Source organism: Onychomys torridus, chromosome 8, assembly GCF_903995425.1.
Source record: "Onychomys torridus chromosome 8, mOncTor1.1, whole genome shotgun sequence".
In the NCBI taxonomy this organism is placed as follows: Eukaryota; Metazoa; Chordata; class Mammalia; order Rodentia; family Cricetidae; genus Onychomys; species Onychomys torridus.
The window spans coordinates 107,629,883-107,646,731 of record NC_050450.1 but is presented as its reverse complement, the minus strand read 5'-3'; the positions used below and the strand labels follow the sequence as shown (position 1 = coordinate 107,646,731).

At 45.4% G+C, this 16,849-nt stretch overlaps 1 protein-coding gene across 1 annotated transcript in view; it reads right to left on the bottom strand.

Moving 5' to 3' along the window:
* Window positions 1–16,849, bottom strand: part of Rptor (regulatory associated protein of MTOR complex 1) — a 349,556-nt gene that overhangs the window by 176,852 nt on the left and 155,855 nt on the right. The window contains exon 5 of the mRNA XM_036195340.1: window positions 34–180. Coding sequence (XP_036051233.1) covers window positions 34–180 — 147 coding nt within the window. The remainder of the gene's footprint in view (window positions 1–33; window positions 181–16,849) is intronic.

Here is a 16,849-nt window from a genome sequence, read left to right as displayed (position 1 = left end):
TGCACTCCCTATGCTAGCCTTTGAGTACCTCACCTCCAGCTCTTGCTCCCTCTGCAGCGCAAACTGCTTGAAGGACTTCACGATGAGGCCAGCATTGGAGCAGTCGTAGACAAAGATGGATGGGCTGCCCATCCAGGTCTGCAGGTCGTATATGGACAGAGGGATGTACTGAGTGTAGTTCTGAAAACAAGCACAGTTACAACAATTACACAATGACGTGTCACGAGCCCTGGCTGCCAACTAGCACCTGAACCCTGGAGAAAGCAGAGCACAGTGTCTGGTGTGGGCAGCCATTCCTCACCACCATAGAGAACCACACACCGAGTCTGACCTCGACTCCAGCACTACCACAGGGCAGGAGCTGTTCAAGTCATGTCAGCAGCCTTTATGCTCTGGATTCAGCAGCTCCCTGCCCCGAGACTGTGAATGTGGACTCACATCCACTCTGGAAGCCCTTCCTCCTATCCCCCAGCCATGGCATATGCACGAACAACCCTCTGAGGCCCCTTTTCTGTGGCTGCTCTGCTTGTGCAGCCCAGATGGGTGCGGAGGAGTTCAGATTCACATGCTTCCTCACTGCCCCTTAAGGTCCAGAGTACTTTGTGAGTGAGTCTGGCTCCTACAGTGTTTGTGTTGGTCACAGAACAGTGACATATTATCACTAAGTGACCAAGTGACACACTTTCTGGACACGCTGTTCTATGATTGCTAGTAGATAACGGGAAATTCTAGTCCAGTGAAATGCTTAAATCCTCTTTGAAACCACTGTTTTAAAGCAATTCTTCCAATACAAAACCAAACCAACATAACAACAAAAAGCTACCCTGTACTTACTCACCCTTGTTTGGACATCCACAGGGTAAGTGATAAGCCAGACAAATTGGCTCCTAGCAGCTGAGCTACAAACACTGACTCTGGGATTGTCCACAGCTAAACAAAAGACAAGACAGCCAAATAAGGCCTGCAGAGAGGGAGTGTCCAGGTGGCTAGCAGGAGGTTGCCCCCACACAGCAAAGAGCCAGGCACAGTCTTCTTCCAAGGACAATGCAAAGTGCTGCCAATGGGGGTGTGTGTGGCCATCCCCAGCTCTGGCAAGGAGCACTCCATCCAGGCTCTGGCTCTTCCTAATGTCACGCTGTCCTCATTTGGCAGATTGTTTACAATCGCAGGACTCAGAGAGAACACCTGGAAATGTTCTCTCTAAATAAACACTCTCAGAAGGATTCTAAAGACACCAGTTCCCTGTCAATGGCTCCATACAGCAATGCCAGCACCATCAAGATACCCGAGGGTTTTTTCCTCTAATGGAATTTGACAAGCTGATTCCAAAGTAAATGCAGAAGAGAAACGCACAAAATGGGGGGGGGGGGAGAGTTTAATAAAGAATAATGAATAGAGATTCGCACTACCAGATATTAGATAGGCTATAAATTTATGTAATTACAGGCTGGTATTAGTGAGGGCGAGACAAACAAATCAACAGAGAGAAGGCCCAGAAATAGACCCCCATATATAACTGTAATGAAATGGCATTTTAAATCAGTAAAGAAAGAATGAATGACTCCATGGGCAATGCTGGAATCTAACTAACCATTTGATATTGCCTCAGACTCTGGACCCAAAAAAGCAGAGTGAATTTAAAAAGTGTAAAAGCAGAGTATTTTTATTTACTTAGGTGCAAGAAAAACTATCTTAAACAAGTCACAAAATCTAGAGGTCTAAAAGAAATAAGAGATATAAACACATTTATGACTGGCAGCTTCAGAAGGAAGGAGTCACAACTGAACTGGCAAGAAATTTACTATGGGAAGGTATGTGTGAGCTTCTGCTGCAGACCAGCAAAGGCCATACAACATCAATGAAATGCACAGCAAAGGAAAAGAAGAAACACCGATGGTGGTGATTTAGGGAGCAAGCTATGTAGCAGTCAATCTATCTAACCACCCACCTACACAATTTCTTCAACAGACTGAAAAGAAATAGATAAATAACGCTTCACAACAGGCTGACGAATGAGCTGACCATGCAACACTGTGACAGGCTCTGTGTTCAGGGAAGGTACATCACAGCCCCTCCTTTATGTATATGTTCGGTAAGACTCTTTACAAGACAGGATGCCCACAGGACCCCACTCCTGCTGGGAGGAAGGAAGTGGGCTTGTTCTGAGATCTCAGCGACAGGCCTCAGTGTCCCTCCCCGGCTGGCTGCAGTGCATGAGCAAGGCTTCATCTGTGAGGCAGGAAAGGTCTCCCCAGCTCTCCCAGGCTGGGGGCCAAAAGTAACCCTGAAATGTGCAGAGCGGGGGCCAAAAGTAACCCTGAAATGTGCAGAGCCCCACACAAGTAGCGAAGCGCACAGGTCCCACAAACAGCAAACCAGCATGAAATAAAGTAAGTCTGCTTTTTACATTTGCCCAAATGCAAAGTTACATTTAAATTTCTAAAACACCGAGTTAATTAGCATTGATTTATTAAAATAATGAAGGCCAGATACATTAGAAAAACTTCATCTTACCTGATATAACAGCAAGGAACAGGGTATCACCCAAGCAGGTCCTAAGAGCCTTTTCTATTGGCTGGTACCCACCCAGCATGACAAAGAGCCCTAGAACTTCCACATCGGTCTTGGTGCTATACCATTAGTTATGAGGGACTTTCACTGCATCCATCCATACAGGTGCCTCACAGGGTGGATGGCTTAAGTACATCAACATGCCTCTATAGAGAATAGCCACAAGAAGCCTTTTTAAAAGCAGATTTCTCAGTGGTCACTTCCCCCAGTGACATTTCTCCACCTCCATCCATTGCTCAAAACTGCAATGCATCTCAAGCCAGAACCACTTAGCCCTCACCATCTGAAGGGTCTCCAGATGTTGCCAAATACCTCCAAGAAAAACTTCCCTGGCTGAAAAGGAGACAATTTCATCAAATCATTAGCTATATGCTTTAGTGAGACAACAAATTCAGAAGGCTGTGATCCCCCTGGGGAAGCAGAACCCACTGTATTAAATCACTAACTAGTGAATGGGGCTTCCAGTACACTTCTTGGAAGGACTGCCAGGGCCTGTCAAGCACCAGGCCAGAATTAAGGCTCTGCACACCATCCAGGTGCAGCTTCAAGCCCAGCCTCAGCACCCAGGGGACCAACACCCAGTGGCAGCAGGAACAAAAACCAATGCAGCAATATGCTCACTGGGAACATGCCTCTATTCTAGAGCACTCCCACAGCAGGCAGCGGCCCAGCCTTCAGAAGCCCTGGTACAGCAGAGACTGGGGAATACAGGGAATGCGAGAAGAGGGCTGGCCCCACACATGCCTAGACTGAAAGAGCAGGGAAGCACTAATCAAAGGTAATATACATAATAATAATACATATGTATTCATTAAAATCCATTTCTCAGAAAGGCATATTGGCACATGCCTTTAATCCCAGTGATCTCTGTGAGTTCAAGGCCAGCCTGGTCTACAGAGCTAGTTCCAGGACAGCTAGAGCTATACAGTGAAAACACTGAGGGGGAAAAGTCCCCTTGCTTTATCAGACTGTCACTGTAGACTGCATCGACCATAACAGCAGCCAAGGCTGGGAAAAGGCCAGCCTGCAACAGTGCAGAGAATACCTCCCCACAAAGGCCAGGTCAACCATGAAAAAGGTCAGCACCAGGGAATTCATGCCCTGCACCACTGCTAAGACTTCTGGAGAGTGACATTAAGCTCTGATTTCAACTGTAGAGCAGATGGCAACACCAAATACCTCCCTCCTGTGCCTGGCACTGCCACAACATGAGCAGAGAAGAAGGCAAAGGTGACCAACAGGCTGCCATGCAGGGAGGGCCAGGCACCATGCAGGGAGGGCCAGGCAGGACCACAGTGGGGTGGTGGGGAAGGGGGAGGTCTAGCTTTGTGAAGTTTATATCTTAAGTAGGACAGTCAGGGCAGCACAGTGGCATCACAGCCCCACTGTTGCGCCCTGGACAGGCAAACCTGGTCACACAGGGAACAATGGCTTTGAAAGGCAACAGAGGAGCGCCATCAAGTCCCCTAGGGAGTGCTGAACCCACAGGTGCCACTGGCCTACAAGTCCTGAGATACAGCTGTTGGAATAGGTAGATCCCACCATGCCACACTTCGCAAAACTCCTACCAGGTATGGTTGTGGACAATGGCGTACAGAGGAAGAACCACTGACCAATGGCAAGGGGTCTGGGTAGCCTCTCCCAGGCATGCCCATTGCATTACATGCTCAGAAACACCAGCATGAACTACCACCTGGTCATTTTAACACTCGTTGAACACTCTGGTGGTGTTTTTCTCCGCAGCAGTGCCATAATGTCAGAAGCAGTTATGGGGGAGGGTGCATGGTGATGTTCTGCCTCCCCTGCCTCAGGGGACTTGGCCTGGCTTCTGACTTACCCAGAAACAAGCCCAGACATGTGCTGCAGCCTCTGTTTGCCTCTTTTCCTAGTGCTCTCTTCCTCCTCTGTTCCTCCCCTCCTCCTTTCCCTAGTCCCATGTCTCTGAGAAAGCAGGGTTCCTTGGGTTTGCCTAGTCAACAGCTCTTGCCCTCAGCAGACAGGATTTCCCATATTGCCCCCTTTTCTCATGCTTCACTACGCTGGGTTTTAACAGGTACTCTTCCTTGGCCTTTTTGATGTATCTACAAGCAGAATTGCCTCCTCCTGACACAGCAACCACTCCTTAGCTATCTCTTCAAACATCACCTAACAGCCCACCACAAATACCTAGAGTACTGACACCCAATCGTGATGAACATGCCAAGAACCCACATTTGGTTTTTAAGTACAATTCTTGGGTGGACCTAAGATCTGTGTGGAAATGTCTCACATCAGAGTTCATTACAGAGGGGAATCTTGGAGGAACTTGCAGCATCTTAAGGAACTGTAAAGAAGGCACTCAAAGAATGATGAACATATCAAAAAGACTGCATGTGATGCAATGTGAGAATCAAAGTACCTTAAACTATTAAGGGAGGGAGGAAGGGGAGAGGCATGGGCAGGTGGGCAGGCAGGAACAAATAAAGCTTGTTTGTAGTCAGCGGGCAGAGCTAGCCACTAGTTAACCACAGAGGTCTGGAGGTCTATACAGAGAGGAACAGGAAGTGATAAGTGTCAGATCCCCTGAACATGGAGTTACAAGCCATTGTTAGCTACCATGTTAGTGCTGGGAATCAAGCCAGGGTTTTCTGAAGAGCACTCAGTACTATTAACCACTGAGTCATCTCTCCAGCCTGAGAAAGCTCCAGTTTCTAAGCAGCATGCTGTGGTGTGACAGGTGCCTGCTTTGGCATGTGCGTGAGAACATGTGTTAGGTCCAGAGACTAGTTCAGCTGACAGCTTTACACAGTACAACAAAGCCTCCACGGACTGACACAAAATGCATGCACTTTGTCATGTCTTCCTTTAAAAAAAAAAATTTAACCAAATATACTGACAGATGGATTCTTTATAAAAATAAAAATAAAAAATAAAACCAGCCAGGCAGTGATGGCATACACCTTTAATTCCAGTACTCAGGAGGCAGAGATCTCTGTCAGTTTGAGTCCAGCCTGGTCTACAGAGCGAGTTCCTGTACAGCCAAGGCTACAGGACACAGAGAAACCTTGTTTCAAAAAAGCTGGGAGTCAGCAACAGCAGAAAGAATCCCTGAATCACAGAACCTTTTCCAAGGATCTACCTGACCGAATCAACCACAGGGCTACTCTGCAGTACAGGCCTACCTTGGAAACAGGAACCTGGTGGCAAAAGTTAGCTGCACCACACTTGCTAACATTTATATAAACTCAAAAACAAGCAAAATTAGCTAGGCAAGGTGTCCTTCACCTATAATTCCAGGACTTGAGAGGCTGAGGCAAGAGGATAGTGGATTTAACCCTGAGCAATACAAGACCTTGTCTGTGCCAAAGTGATTTTCTAAGAGCGTGACATTGAGTACTATGGTCAAGAGATAGCTGGCTCAGGAAATAACCTTCTGACAAAAAGAAAATACATTTTTTAGCTTTAATGTCAGGGAGCAAGTTCACAGTTTTACCAAGTTCAAACTGCTAGAGTTTCTATCTAGTGCTAAACACCTGTTCCCCAGTGTGTCAAATCTCAGGCCATTGGGACACTGTGTGGTCCTGATCTCTTTCTTTCATTCCTGAGCATGAGGTGAATGGATCTCTTCTGCTACATGGTCCTGCCACAGTGTACTGTATTGCCAAAGGCCCAAATAAGCAGGTCGACTGTCTCAGGTGCCTGTCACAGAAACAAAGCACTGTTCCCATGTAAGCACATGTTCTAAATTAAACACAGCTGGGGTCTGCTGCTGCTAAGGCTCTCAGGTAACCAAAGAAGAATTGGGATGTATTTCTAACCACATATCCAGGAATTCCAAGAACAGTAAATGCTGTAATGAACCTATATGAAATCAGTATGTACAATTAAATATTTAAAACAATCATGTTGCTGGGCAGTGGTGGCGTATGCCTTTAACCCCAGCACTCGGGAGGCAGAGGCAGGTGGATCTCTGTGAGTTCCAGGCCAGCCTGGGCTACCAAGTGAGTTCCAGGAAAAAGGCACAAAGCTACACAGAGAAACCCTGTCTCAAAAACAAAACAAAACAAAAACCAACCAACCAAACAAACAAAAACCAATCATGTTACAGTGCAGTAGCCGCAGACTTGGCTCATGAACACCCAAGCGCACAGTAGCTAAAGCTCAGAGCATTCAGAGAACTGCCCAGCCTTCCTTACCACAGACATGCTGCCTCCCAGAGGCTTGGGTCACACCTGAGAGCTCTGCAAGGGAAATGCAGAGTTAAACACCAACATCAGCTCTGCTCATTCAACAGGAAGGGGTCACAATACAATGGAGTGACTGCACTTACAAGCACAAGTGAGAATGGAAAAAGCAAGCTATCTAAGACATGAACTGTGATATCATTCATTATAAAACAAACAAATAGCGAGGAGGGAAGAGTGTAGACCACAGCATCTGCACAAGCCCCACATGGCAGAGGGGCACAGAAGAAAGGACAGCTGGCGCAGCTGGCAAAATGGAGGGGAGAGGGGGCAGAGTGGAAAGAGGTGGGGAAGGTGAGGGTCCACCTGAAGAAAACAAAGAGAGGTCCTTGAGCAGGCTTAATCACACACAGTATCTACCCAATCCCTAACTCCCTTCTCCTACAATCAGAGGAATACAGCAGCAACTGTCTTGCAAATGTAGTTTTTAGTGGCTCTAGAAACATCTTATTTAAAAAGTTGTTAAAATGTGGATGAAGGTAACTCTACTTTTCAGCACCAAAGAATTTCTTTATACATTTATAAAGAAAAGGAAATGCTGACAGTGCCCAGGCTTTCTCTAAAGAAACAGAATTTTTGCTAAAGGACTTCTACTACTGTAAGCAAATGCAAGAAATTCTAAAAAGAGAGGGGGAAAGCTCACAATAAAATTAAGGCTTCTGTCTTGGACTCTTCTGCATTCCTGCAAAGTAACTATTTCAACAAATGATAATGTCTGGTGTGGGTGACATAATTATAAAAGTCACAAATAAATCTATCCAACAAATGCATATTTTAAAACCTACATGATCAGCCAGGCAGTGGTTTTGCACACCTTTAATCCCAGCATTCGGGAGGCAGAGGCAGGCAGGTCTCTGAGTTCAAGGCCAGCCTGGTCTTCAGAGAGAGATCCAGGACAGCCAGGGCTATACAGAGAAACTGCCTCAAAAAACAAAACAAAACAAAACTATATGATCTGTCTTTCAACAGAAGCAGCAGCTAACTGTCTACTCCATACCAAAGGAAGAGGCAGTGTCTATTATAGCGACAATGTCATGTAAAAAGGAAGAGGCAGTGTCTATTATAGCGACGATGTCATGTAAAAAGGAAGAGGCAGTGTCTATTATAGCGACGACATCATGTAAAAAGGAAGAGGCAGTGTCTATTATAGCGACGATGTCATGTAAAAGGCAAACACACCAACTATATGTGCTTGTGTCTGTGTGTGCATGTGTGTACGTGTAATCACGAGAACAGTATTTGTAGTTGTTAGTTATTTGGCGCTCTTACCCCGTGAGGAACATGTCCCGAAACACGACAAATCCATAGAAGAGTTTTTTATTAAGATAGGATAGAAAGAGACAGACATGACAGGCCTGTGGGAAACACATGTGGTCAAGAGAAAGGAGCGAGAAGGGATCGGTGCAAAAATGGTGCAGGCTTTATAAAGGGTGGGCTGCACATGCGTACAGGAATGCATGTGGCTACTCCACACATGTGCGTAGATTACATGGCTGCGCACGCTTTAAGCAACCATGCAAAGCCACGAGTCCTAGTCACGCAGGATGTTTTGACCCAGAAATGGCTATTTTGAACCGGAAATACCTAGGCGGGAGTGTCTAGTTCCGCCGGGCATGCCCAACCGTGTGGGCATGTTGTGACTTCATATCAGTAGCTGCTCATGGAGTGCACGGTTCCTCAACGGTAAGGAAGAGAAGGCAAAGGCAGCAACAACAACAACAATGTCAGCACCCTCAGTGTTAGGACTCTAAGGCCCTGAAGTTCAATGTGGAAGTCACTGACAGTCATGTCCGCCTTACAAGTACCACTTCATGATACCCAGCATTTCTGGGCCATCCTCACATACTGCTGGCTACTGAACATCCAGGGAACAACTGTGGTAGGGAGCTCCTCAGAGAGCAGGTATGCAAACACACCCTGCCACAGTCAGGAACCAGCCAGAGAGAGACCCGCTTGAGCAGCAGAGACCCAGCTAATGTGGGCCTGTCTTTACAACAGGACAGCTTTTCTTGTCACAGGCCCAAACTCCAGATGGATGGAAACTGCACCTCCCTGTATCACTGAGTGGTCCCTCCCAGCCTCCTCCACATTTTTCCTCATTTCTCTTGCCTCTCTGGCAGGGTGTTTCCTGCTGCTGTGACAGGATATCATCAATTGGGTCACTGATAAACAAATGTACTTCCTCACAGCTCTAGGATGCTGGTATGCAGGCATCTGCTGAGGCTTCTTCCTGGAGTTCTGGCCTTCCTTCTTATAAAGTCACATGTGCTTACAATAGGGCCTGCCTTTACTTTTGTTCCAAAGACCACATTGACACCTCTGTGGATCTTCCCCTGATGCCCACATGCTGGGGACCCAACACCACCTGTCCCTCTTCTTCTAAGTGCACATTCACAGCCCAGGGCCAACATACTACCCAGGCACAGATGACCACCAGCCCCTTTTTCTTCCTGTTGTTTCATTCTGGTCACAATCCAGCCCTCAGCTGCTTCCTCCACCTCCATCTACAGTCCACCACACTGTCCACCACCGACTTCCTCAACACTCAAGTTCACCTTGGCAGCTGGATTTTAGTATATTACCATTTTTGTCCCACGCTGGCCTTCCTCTTGCTCTCTTCCCAAATCCATCTATCAAGCATTGGAGGAGGGCAGGATCTCAGACACCACCTGGCCACCCCTTCCCCCAGCACCCTGTCTCATCTTCTGCCCCTTCTAATCCTTGGTAGAGTCCAGGTTCTCATGGCACAGAGTGCTTTCTCTCCTAACACTGCAAGCTGTGTTGTTCCTCACAGTCTAAGCCCTCCCACTCCCCCAGTAGAGGGCTCTCATTTTGAGGACTTGATCACTGACTCACCTCCTACAGGAGTCCCTTGGAAGGAAGGGAGCTTACTGCTAAACTGGGCTCTGCTCCTTTCAAAGGGCCCATTCATCACCCATTCATCATGCTGACACACTCAGTGGTTTTTCTCTAATTTGACTCAAAGACCAGTAACTAGCAGGAATCAGTCTTTGGTTTTAGTGTGGTCTCCATGATGTCTTATCTCCTTATGTCTAAAGCAGTCAGACACTGTGAGAGACACTGTGAAGAGCAGGTCCAGCCTCTGATGGCATTTCTGGAAGGAGACACAAGCTGGATGTAAACAAAACAAAACTTTAAAAGTATCCTAAACTAAAACGTAAAGCCACAAAAACTCCAGTGTTCAATGCATCAAGAAGAGGTGAGCAGAGACACAGCCTGCCCTTCTAGGTGAAGTGGCTCTAGCTTATTGGGTGCATAAGCAAAGATCAGAAATAGCTTGTTGATCAGAAAATCATGTTGGATTGTGTAGAGCAAAGAAAAAGGAGTGCTGAGTGGGAAAATCCATTTTCTACAAAGAAAAGAGGGGTTTAAAAACTAGTTAGAAGTACTCAAAGAGCAGATTGATGCTTCTCCACAACCAATGCTGCACCTCAATTGCTGGTGGCTATAGCTGTGGGTGCTAACTGCCTGACAGACGAGGAAGCCAAGGACAATCAAGGGCTGAACCTGGTTTTCTACACAAGTTTGACTTGTGTAGGGAAGAACTAGGGGCAGATAATGGTGATTTACATAGAAAAGTGTATAGCTCAGACAAATATGTTCCAAGTATTTTAAATATTACCTTTCCCTACAGTGTATTATTTATAATAGCACTAGCTTCGCTGTGGTCAGTGAGTAGATTATAAGGCTAATGGATTTAGCAACAGGCCTGCACAGTATTACTGAGGTTTTATGTTATCTGTACCTAGACAAATACTAGTCTATCTCAGGTGGACAATCACATGAAAACAGAAAATCAATGAAAGGATCAATCAACAGGACAACACAGTGGGGGGGAAAAAAAAGATCTTTGCACCAGAGACAAATCTGCTTTTATGACCAACTATACACTGACTGGGGCTGACCTAGATGAGATGAGCCCTCTTAGATGCTAGGAACCTAGTGTCTCCGAACACAAAGACCTTGTTGCTATGGAAAACCAGATACATACAGAAGACCACAGGGAAGTTACAGAGGACTAAAGAGGAGAAGGAGCTGGCATTTGGTACACTCAAGAATCAGAAAGCACATGACTGTTCATATGACACCTGGTTAGGTTAGAGTCTGCCACACCCTCCATCTCTACCTCTACAGCAGTCTACCACAGTGCCCACTGTGACTGAAGGGTTACAAAATCATAATCCTCTTGTCCCAGCCTCCAGAATGCTAGAATTATAGGCATAATTCACCATAAAACTGTGGTTTTTATACTTGTTGGGTGAATGTTGCAGCACTTCTTAGTAAATCAGGATGACCAATAACACTCTTCAGATCTTTTCCATTAAGATCTTTTTAAATAGGAAAAATGATGTTCTGCCTGGAGTTTTCTTTTTGAAAAAGTTTTAACTATCACTTTTCAGCATCCATACACCCAGGTAGGTAGTGACTATATTTCCTTCTTCTCTTCTGGACACACACAGAAACACCTCACTTCATTCCCAGTGGTATTTCTCATGGTCAAGTGTACTTGGCCATTGTTAATAAGATCACATGCTTGCTATGAGCAACTCAGCAATGAAAAAGACCTACTGTCTTTACTTGGACCGGTCTTGAGTTATACCTGTACCTTTCAACTTGCTTTTCTGATTCTGACATAAACTCACAAAGAAGCAAAGAAACTAAATCAGAACCCAGACATTCTAAGGAGTAACTGATCTGAACTCTTTAGTAATAAAAACAATGTCCACTATTAATAAAGACAAGCCACAAACGGAAAACACATACAAAATACATCTGATAAAGAACTAATGTCTAAGAGGTATAAGGAATTATTAAAGCTCAACAAGCCAAGTAGCTTCTTGTTTTTAAAGTGGGCAAGCCCAGAATGTGGCTGAGCAGAGCAGCTACACACACAGAGTAAAACAGACCTACGCAGACACCTTAGCAAGGGAGACAAGAGCTCACAGTCAGGCGCACGAAGAAACGCTGAACACTACCCTGCCACACGTCAGGACTACTAAGAGCTATAAACTCAACAGCAACAAGATACCACTACACATTGTGCAAAATGGCTAAAATCCAGAATGTTGACAGTGCCAATGCAGGCAAACATGAACCAAAAGGAGCTTTCGCTCAATCCTGGTGGAAATGCAAATGGCACAGACACCTTGCAACAAAGTCTTGCAGTACAAAGCTAAACATACTCTGACCATGTACACCAGCAATCATGAACTGAAAACTTAAATCCATATCAAACATTAAAAATCCCAAGTCAGAAAGCAGAAGCAGAAAGACCCATGAATTCAAGGCCAGCCTAGGCTGCATGAAAACCTGTCTCAAAATCAATAATCTCTGAGCAGAAGTATAAACAGTATTACTCATAACCAAGGAAAGAGTCAGAAGGCACCGAGCTATTTCAGAGCCAAATGCAAAATGCAGAATTACCTATTGGTAAAAGAAAAAGAACTAAGCGATCTAGCCAGAAGACTTGGAGAGCCTTGACTACAACTGGTTAGTAGGCAAGTGAGGCCTCTCTGAAAGCTATGTGCACACTAGATGACACCAACTCTAGTACATTCTGAAAAAGATAAAACTTAAAAAAAAAAAAGAAGGAGGAGGAGCAAGGGAGGGGAGGAGCAAGGGAGGAAAGAGCAGTGGAGAGGCGGAGCACGGGCTGAGGACAATGAATGAAGTCTGCCCGGCACTAATGCTAGGTGAACGGCATGCACATCTGTGAGAACTACAGACTGCCCAATAACAGTGACCTTATCGGAAATCAGGGCATAGCCAGTGAGAGTGTACTCTAGTGGCTCATCAGTCCTGGCAACTGCAGACAACAGAGCCAGACTCTAACAGGAGGCTCCAGACTGTTAACTCTCTGTATAATCAATAAAGCATTTCACAAGTGAAGGCCTACTAATGTCTTAAAGACTGATCCAAACTATGCTAACTCATTAAAGGAAGTCATTAAATTAAAACTTCACTTTAAAGGCAGCTAAAGTCAGGAGAGAAATTGGGGACCAGAAGGCTAGCACACAGTGACAGAGACCAATCAGTCTGGAGAGTGGGCACAGGCGTGAGCCCTGGCAGATTCTGTGGATGGCTGGAGGAAGATGTGAGTGTGGGTGCTTTATGAAACCAGACTGTGGAACTGGTGGTGGCGCCCCTGGTAATTTAACAATAAATACTGTGCTTAGGTCAAAAACACCCATGCTCCTAGTGTCATGAATTGAGTGTTCAGGGAACACAGCTGGTTTTTATGCAGTGGCATAATGCTATTCATTAAGCAGCGCTGTTACTGCGCAAGAAAAGCCACAAGGTATGACAAAACCCACTATAAGAGTTATTAGGAGAACAGAGGGACACAAGAGAATGTGATCAGGCCTGTGGAAGACATGTGCATGGAGGGGGAGGGAAAGGGAGAGTCTGTGATCTGTTTCTTATGGATTCTCCTGCACATGCACATATGGGCTTATGGAGCTGCGCCACGCATGCACATAAACTGCTTAACCATGCAGTGCACTGATTACATAGGATGCAAGGCCCCTTACTTGGCTACTGAACTGCGCATGTGTGGTCATGTAGCTGGGGGAGTGGCAAGGAATTCTAACAGACACTATGCTCCACAGAGCACATCCCACATATGTGAGGTGTCACTGCTCTGTCCACCTTCTGGAGCATCTCAAAGGTCACAGCTGGACTCCTGACAAGACTGATGAAGGTACATGTGGCCCTCATTAGAGTGACAAAGAACAGAAAGACAGCCTGTGTGCTCAGCCCTAAGGACAGACACACACCCCACCACTACCTAGACAAACATGGTGGCAAGGGGTACTTTGAGCAACATGTGTCAACAAATTCAAAAGCTGTGTTGAACTGTTGAAAGGGTTAGAAGAAATGAGCACCCACTTCTAACCACGAAAGACCCCAGAGCAGCAGCCAGAGACTTCACAACAACCTAGCCCTGAGAAGTCAAATGCTTCAAATCTTACAAATGCAGAAGAAAAATTCCCTATTCGTTTTCTCAGGCCACAGAACATTGATTACTCAAGCCAGACAAATTTACTCTAGGAAGAGCTCACCAGAAACAAAGATTTAAAACAAATCTCAGCAAGCTGGATAAAACCATGTGTGACAAATAGCCAAGAACAGGTGTGCAGCACTGAACAGGGTCACATGTCATCAAGTAGCACTGTATCAGTTTCAGGAGAAAAAGCATTCTGCCAGTCTTAACAGAAATACATGTAAACAATTAATGGAATTGTCCCAAGGGCCTGCCCTGCAAAGATTCCTTCCAGAGTCCTGGGGAAGACACTACATCCAGGGTGGGGGTAAGGGAGGTTATCTGAGGGAAAAGAATCTATGTACACCATGTTCTTTTGCCCGTTTACTTTATTTCTCTACAACAAACTTCTATTTACACAGCTTCAGCTCCATCCTCACATTCAGCTCCTCTCTGTACCTACTTTTCCTGTCTTCTCATAGTCCTAATTAAGCTACTATGCTTTTGACCTCATCAGTGTCCTTTGTTCCCTCGTCCTCCATCTTTCCTTCCTAGCTCCTTACCCCTGGCTCTTGAGAAATTCTGCCTTCTCTTCTCTCTGGCCACATGGCTCTGCCTACCACCTACAGAAACTGCCTTTTTCTTTCTCTCCCTGTGACTCTGCTCTGGCCAGGAATCCTGCCACAGTCTTTACTGCACCTGGTTATGCAAAAAGCCTATTGTCCTGAGTCAATAGCTCTGCAATGCTACTAGGCCTGAAGGTAAGGGATGGTCTGAGCTTCATTTGCACAAGAAACAAAGTTATGCATCTACAGCCACCTGTCTCTTAGGCCCTGTAGGGGTGTTAGTTACCCAATGGATCAGCAGAAGGTCTGAGAAGCTACACTGTTTGCCAAATGGCTTCATAGCACAAGAATTTCACAGCAGAAGACAGCTGATATATAAAATGAGCCAAATAACACCAAATATTCCTTGATAAATGGCTTCCTCTTAAAGGATACTTTGGGGCTGGAGAGATGGCTCAGAGGTTAAGAGCACTGACTGCTCTCCCAGAGGTCCTGAGTTCAATTCCCAGCAACCACATGGTGGCTCACAATCATCTGTAATGAGATCTGGCGCCCTCTTCTGGAAAGCAGGCACATATGCAGGCAGAATACTGTACACATAATAAATAAATCATTAAAAAAATAAAAAATAAAGGATACTTTGGTTGGTCAAGGTATAGCTTATTATATACAGCTGGATCTCTATAATATATTTTTGCAGCTCACTGCAAACAATGACTTTAGAAAAGTCAACATCTACTCATAATTAAAAACAAAACAAGTAGGAACAGATCTTTTTTACTCTGACACTAGTACAACAAAGGCTTTGGAAGAATCAGCATCCATTCATGATTTCTGATCATGATTTCTGACATCGAGGTAGTAAAGTTCTTAAACAGATAAATAATTGTTTCCCCAGGCAGTGGTGGTGCATGACTTTAATCCCAGCACTTGGGAAACAGAGGCAGGAAGATCTCTTTGATTTTGAGGCCAGCCTGGTCTACAAAGCGAGTTCCAGGACAGTCTCAAAAAAAGAAACAAACAAACAAACAAACAAACAAAAACAAAACAACAACAACAACGAAATGTTTCCATCCTTCCCTTCCCCACAAAAAGCCTCCTGCAGACCTCACAGGAACCAAGTACTCCTAACAGAGGAGACAAGGTGCCCACCCCAATCATGGCTTCCTTCTCTTGGAGGCTAGTGATAGGAAATCACAACATGTCCACACGGTTGTGCTTTCCCGGCGGACCGCCTAGTTATTTCCGGTTCAAAAGAGCCATTTCCAGGTCAGAACATCTCGCGTGACTAGGACTCCGTGGCTTTACATGGTTGTGTAAAGCGCGAGGGGCCATGTAATCTACGCGTATGTGGTCCTGTACGCATGCGCGGCTCACTCTTTAAAAAGCTGGCGCCATGTTGCACAGGTCTCTCCCCTCTCCTCCTCTTCTCTCCTCTCCTCACTCACGTGTGTGCTTCACACAGGCCTGTCACGTCTCTTCCTATCCTATATTAATAAACAGCTCTTCTGTGGATTTGTTGTGTTCGGGACGTGTTCCTCACGGGGGAAGAGAGCCGCTAAATAACTAACAGCTAGCACTGTAAAACAAGTACATACAAGGCACAAAGCAGAGGGGAAGAAATAAAAACACTCATTCGAAAATGACATCATCAATCAGGAAAAGCAACAGCACACACTGACAAACTATGAGAATCTGTGAGAGTGTGGGGACCAGGCTTCCCATATACCCCAGTAAGAAAATAAAGAAACATAGACTCCTATGAAGAAAACTGTATCATATACTGACAGATACTTTAAAAGACCACAGTTTGAAAGACTTAATACAGTAATAATCTGTAGCCATAAATATGACATAATTCGTCAAGATTTTTTTCTTAAGATTTACTTTAATTCTTACTTACTTACCTGTGTGTGTGTGTGTGTGTGTGTGTGTGTGTGTGAGAGAGAGAGAGAGAGAGAGAGAGAGAGAGAGAGAGAGAATGTATTTACGCCACATTTACATAGGTGCCTGTGGAGTCCAGAAGTGGGGAGTGGATCCCCTGAAGCTGGAGTTACAAGTGATTGTGAGGCACAATGTGTCTGCCAAGAACTAAACTCAGGGACTATGGAGAGAAGCAAGTGCTCTAACTGCTGAGCTATCCCTCCAGCCCCACGAGTCTTCTTATGGAAACAAACAAATGGATTTAGTATTTTCTTATTAGAGCAAAAGGCCAAGATTAGCCAAAACATCAACAAAAAAACAAAGGGTGCCTGTGTCCCCCTAAACTAAGAAACGCTGAAAACCAAGACATCCAATTGGCACAGAACACACCCCAAAGCTGAAGATGCCTGACCCAGGTCAAAGCTGGCATGAATGGGGAGGCAGCAAGGGACTGTGAGGACGAATCCAGATCCCACCTCATACTACATAGGCTACAAAGTTCTGGGTACATTAGAGACCTAACTACAATTGATTAAAGGACAAAACCTTGAGGAAGGCTTAGG